The 5,808-nt window shown below is 50.1% G+C and overlaps 1 protein-coding gene across 1 annotated transcript in view; it reads left to right on the forward strand.

Annotated features, from left to right (window-relative positions):
• Positions 1–4,870, forward strand: part of LOC308425421 (proton-coupled amino acid transporter 1) — a 30,490-nt gene extending 25,620 nt beyond the window's left edge. Inside the window, exon 11 of the mRNA XM_080922726.1 lies at positions 1,261–4,870. Coding sequence (XP_080778852.1) covers positions 1,261–1,532 — 272 coding nt within the window. The 3' untranslated portion in view covers positions 1,533–4,870. The remainder of the gene's footprint in view (positions 1–1,260) is intronic.
• Positions 4,871–5,808: the final 938 nt, after the last annotated feature.

A 5,808-nucleotide genomic window follows, 5' to 3' on the forward strand; every position in this document is an offset into this window, starting at 1 on the left:
AATAATAAATGAATGAGGCCCAGCCTCTTGTTTTAATGTTACGTGTGTGGGTGTTTTACCACATGTGTGCCTGGTCTCTGGGTATCAGACCTGGAACTGGAGATGAACCCCATGTGGGTGCTGGAATCAAACCCAGATCCTCTGGAATAGCAACCAGTGATTCTAACCACTGACCACTGTCTCCAGTCCCCAGCCTCATTTTTAAAAAATACCTTGTTTTTAATTGTGTGTGTATGTGTGTGTGCGTGCACATGCTCATGCATGTACCTGCATGTACACAAGTTCCCACAGAGTCCAGAAGAGGGCATCAGGTTTTCTAGATCAGGAGTGTACGCTTCCCGAAATGAGTTCTGGGAACTGAACCCTGATCCTCTGCAAGAGCAGCAGGTGCCGTTGACTGTTAAGGCATCTCTCCAGCCTCTGTAGCCTCATTTAAAACCCCACCTGGAGTTCATCTTTCTTCCCACTCTCCCCGACTACCTTTGGGCTGCAGTTAGGCTTTCCTATGTTCATAAATGTAGATGTCCATGCCTCCTCACCCCCCAGAATGAGTTTGTTCAAGGCCACTGTGGACTCTGAAGACGAAAAGCCTACACCATGCATCGTGCCGAGACCGGCATGGCTGGTGGGTGCGGTGAGCTGTTCTAGAGGTCTTCAGGCAGAGCCACCCCTGTCCCTCCACCATGAAAGCGTTTGATGAACTCATCATGGGTTTAACAACTTCTGAAGAGGGAGTGATGATAATGTGAGGTTCTTTGTCTTTGCTGCTTGAAGACTGGTGTGTTTGTGGCTCTGTCAGTGCCCTCAGGAAGGCCCACTTACTTTTCTCCACCCCTACCTTCACCCTATCTTCACTGAGGGAGACTAGTTGTCCGGCTGGCAGAGTAGTACACAACTGTAATCCCGGTGTTTGGGAGGAGGAGGCAAAAGGATCTCGGCTTCGGTGACAGCCTAAGATACATAATAAGGCAACTATATCATGATGTAGTAGGGTACAACTTGTGATAGTGTTGTCAAAAAATGAATATATAAATGATATATACATATACAGACAGACAGACATATGCGGGATTAGAGTCAGGAGACCACAGTAATTCTGTAAATCTGATCACATATTGCCTAGAGATTGGACTAGAAAGCATCTTAACTTCTTTCTAGTTCTCAGTTCTAAACATGGACCCAGGCTAAATATTCTGGACAGTGAGCTTACCTCCTACCGTCCCAGGCATTCTTGAACGAAGATGTCCCCTCTCTCTGCAGGTGTTCTGGCCATCCTCATCCCCCGCCTGGACCTGGTCCTCTCCCTGGTGGGCTCTGTGAGCAGCAGCGCCCTGGCCCTCATCATCCCGCCCCTGCTGGAGGTGACCACCTACTATGGAGAGGGCATGAGTCCCCTGACCATCACCAAGGATGCCCTCATCAGCATCCTGGGCTTCGTGGGCTTCGTGGTGGGGACCTATCAGGCCCTGGATGAGCTGATCCAGCCAAGCCATAGCGACTTGTCTACCAATTCCACCAGTGCCTTCATATGAGGATCTGGGTGTGCTCCCTCTACCTGCCCAGCCCCACCCCGTGTGTCTCCCCGTAGTGTCCCCACATCCTCAGGTATGGTTCAGCCTCTGGAGAAAGGCGGGGTTACTGCCTGGGTACTCCTCTGGCACTGGACCCTTGGGTAGCCTGGGCTAGATGAGACTGAGACTGGCCACTGTCTCAGTCCGCCCCACCCCCGCCTGACCTGCCATGCCCAAATTGTCCCTGTTGCACAGCTCACTTTATTTAGAAGGTAGTCTCTTGCTCCTGGCGTAATCTCCTTCCCAGGGCCAGGCCTCTTTCTCATCGGGCTCCCAAACGCTATACCTCACTGTTCCACCCGGCTGAGTCCTGAGAGGGTTCTGGATGCCCCACCCCCATTGTTTACAGCCAGCCCTGAATGCTGAGGGTTTCCATCCACTGTCTGGCTTGGGGAACCCACAGGCCACGTCACCTCTTTTCTCGTTTCCTCTGTGTAGGTCACAGTACTGCCCCTTGATTCTTTTAGCTCTTAAAGATAGTGAGATACTGCCCAGATTGGAGGTATTTATAGTGTAGTTAAGCTGAGGTTCTGGGCTCTGGCTTCAGACCTGGCATCACGGTGGGTTACTTCTCCTTCAGCAACGTGCACTTGGCTTCTCCTGCCATAAAGAAACCTGCTCCAGGGGACTATGGATTTGCCCTCCACCCTCTTGGCTGAGTGGCCTAGAGGCCATTTTGTTTGCTTTTTGTTTTGTTTTGTTTTTATGTTTTAAGACAGGGTCTCGTGTCACCAAAGTTGGCTTTGAACTTGCTTGCTATGTAGTCAAGGATGGCGATGAATCCTCACCCTGTCTGTCTCAAGTACTGAGATTACTAGCATGAGCTGTTAGACCCCAGCTGGTTGAGAGATCTCAAGCAGATCATGTGAGCATTCACCTATGGAAGACCAGTGCATGTGTGAACTTCCGTTCATGAGATTGACTCCATATGGGCACTTGGAAGCACTTGGGGTATACAAGGCTAAGGACGGGGTACAGGTTCCTCTTCATAGACACTATGCACAAGGGTCATTGTTTACAGTTCTGGGGAGAGAGCAGAAGCCCTGCCTTGCCCCAAGCTGCCTCTGTATCCTGGGCTTCCAAGGAACCACTAAACACTAACGGTGACCCAGACCTGTCCCTATTATGCCTCCCACAGAGTCACCTGGCTTCTAGGTGAGTCTCTTTAGAGGCTGCTGGGAGAGTCTGTGGCTTGCCACTGCTCCCCTGTTGGTGTTGGAATTTCCAAAGGACAGTTGTTAGCTCCCCATCTCTAAGGTGTGTGTGTGTGTGTGTGTGTATGTGTAATTGTGCACACATATGCACATGAGAGAGTGGTTTGTGTCTCCTCCACTCTGATTACCAGGCTCTAGGATTTGCCTTGAACCTTGAGTTACAGAATGAAGCAAGAATTTATCAGGGTCTTGCTTTTGTATTTGATAGAAACTAGAAAGACTGTGGCCCAACCTTGCAGACAAGCTCTTTGCTGCTGTTCTGTCCAGAGCCTGCCAAGTGACTCCCAGATCAAGGGAAGGGAAGGATGGTCTCTGGCTACAGCAGCAGCTGGCCTTAGCAGTTTGGTAGGAGGAGTCGTTGCTATCTTGGTCCTGAGGAGAGCAATGCTTTTTTCCCTTTCTGGCGTCAGCATCCCCACAGGTGCTTATGTGGCCAGCTGCCAACTGAGATTCACAGATGCCTTGCTTTCCCAAGTTTCAGGATGGAAAATGACCAGAGTAGGTTCTGATGCTGGCCAGCAACCCAACGGTGAACCATGCTTTCTCCTAGAGGCTACCTGAGCTTGGCTGCCTGGGCTGGGGGAAAGTATACTCGTAATTGTTAGAGGCACTCCTACCCAGGTCGTGACCCAGTGTCCAAGGCCAGCTGTCTCTTCAGGGCTCCTGGCCTGATGCTGTGGGGAGTGCCTTCTGTAGCGTTTGGCTGATGGCAGCTTCCTTGGTGCCTTGGTATGGCCTACATCTTTTGACCTCTTGCTGTGCTCCTGAGGCACTGTCAGTTTGGTGACTTGACTCTTTGACACCAGGAAACTGCTAAGCACATAGCCCCAAGCACCCACAGGAGCCCTGAGTCAGAACCCTCCTGGCCCTTCCCACTGTCAGTTTAGAGTCAGATGGCCCCTGGTGAGAAAACACAGGAAAATGGGAGCCTGGACTGAGCAGTATAGACAAGGCTTATGGAGACTAAGCCTGAATCCCGGTGACTTCGGGACACATATGGCCTGTCCTTGCCAGCCCAGTCCTTGTCTGTACCCAAAGTTTATCTCCAGAGACCCGTTATCCCAGACTTGGATGTGAACATGTGCTGGGAAGCGTGTGGTCCAGCCTGGGCAACCCACCATGCCCTTACCCATGGCATCACTTGTGCTTCTGACTGGGTCAGGAGAGGGATGGGTTAGCCTAGGCCCACCTGTCTCACCTCTCCAGTCACACCTATAAGCAGGAACTTCCTGTCTGACCCCCACCCCCACCCCCGGGAAGTCTTGGGTTAAGTGTGATCAGTGATCTGAAGGTAGAGCCCAGAGCCTTTAGGTGGCTCTCTCTTCCTCAGACTTCTCCCTCCCTTCAGTGTCTGCTCTTTGGACACCATGGTTTCACCTGAATCTTCCAGGAAGTGCAGAGCTCAGATCATGTTTACAGCTTTCCCTACTGGCCAGCCCCAGCCACCACTCCCACTGGGACACTGAGGCTTTCTGGGGCCTGATCCGGGAACCAGACAGAGTGGTAGTCATGGCAATCAGGAGGGTGGCGCCAAGCTGGCTTGAGAATTTAATTTTCCAAAGTACATTACAAACCAGACACCATTAAGGGAAAGCAGTCCGTGTGGCTTGTTTTCGGAACTGTGGTCAGTACTTGAAGGTACTTTAGTCCTGCTGGCGCGGCCAGCTTCCGCCTGGTCGGTGTCTTTCTGTATATTCCAAGTCATTCCCTGGTCAGCGACATTAAACCATGCTCGTAGGTAGTTATCAGAAAAAAGAAGTGGAAAATGAGACCAGAAGGAACCTATTGTTTGCCCTGTTCTTTGGTTTAAATCAAGCTGATTTGAAGAAGCTGGATTTTTTTTTTTAAGAACAATAAAGTCCCATGTCTGTATTGTAAAATCGTCAGTAGCTGTGTGAATGAAGAGCGGAGAACTGTCTTGTCAGAGTTAACAGCCGTACAGGACAGTGGGCTGTGTGCCCACTTGGCCGCGCATTGCGTACACACATGGGTCACGTCAGAGCTTCTAGGTCTCATGCGGGTTGCACATATGAATCTTGTGTTAAATTTCCACTTCAATAAATGAATTTTATTTTTTATTTTTGAGAGGTGGTAAACCGTGTCTTTGTTTTCACACTTCAGGGGAAAAAAAAATTACTCAGGTTAGGATCATCTGTTGAAGGGGCAGGGGTCAGAGAAAGGGAAAACGATCCTGCCTCCCTTTCAACCCCTTCTGCAGTGATCAGTGGGTAGTATGCCAGCCTAGGTGCTTGCAAACGTTAACATCTATAGCAGTTGATTAAGTAAAAGATTACCCTTGCTAGTGCGGGTGGCTTCATCTCATCTGAAAGTTCTGAAACTATGGCGTCCCTGAGGAGGAGTTCTGTCTGTACCATGGTACCAGCTTCTCAGCTTCTACATTTGACCGGGACAAGCCCTAGGAATTGTATACCTGTCAACCACGGCCAAGCAGGTCTCTCTCTCTCTCTCTCTCTCTCTCTCTCTCTCTCTCTCTCTCTCTCTCTCACACACACACACACACACACACACACACACACAGAGGAAGAGTTTACCTACACTTACTGAGGTGGCTACTAACTCACCAGGTAGAAGAAATAATTAGGTCACATTTGCAATGTGGCCCACCAATCATGTTGCTTGTCTGGTGCATGACTCTGTGTGCACATGGACTGTGTGTGCACATGGACTGAGTCAACCCAAGGCCCCCAAGAAAGACTCAGTCTTTACAGGCCATCAGCTGAACTGCAAGGTTTGGTAACAATTCAAATGTTCCTCAAGGTACCTGCCTCTTTTTGCTTAGAGCCTCAGTGTGGAGTGTTGGAGAGTGAAAGGAGCGTCGGATGGATGCAGGGTTTAGGAAATTGGAGAAAGTCAAAGCATTTATTTACATGATCATCCTCATCGAGGCTTCATGTGTAATGGCTGTAATCCACACACCCAGGTCTCCAGGCCCCTCAAGGTAATTCCTGCTCTGCTGGAGACATGTATGGCCGATAGTGAGCTGGGTTTTTCTAGGTAGGCAG

The sequence above is a fragment of the Micromys minutus genome, assembly GCF_963924665.1.
Source record: "Micromys minutus genome assembly, chromosome: 10".
NCBI classification, from domain to species: Eukaryota; Metazoa; Chordata; class Mammalia; order Rodentia; family Muridae; genus Micromys; species Micromys minutus.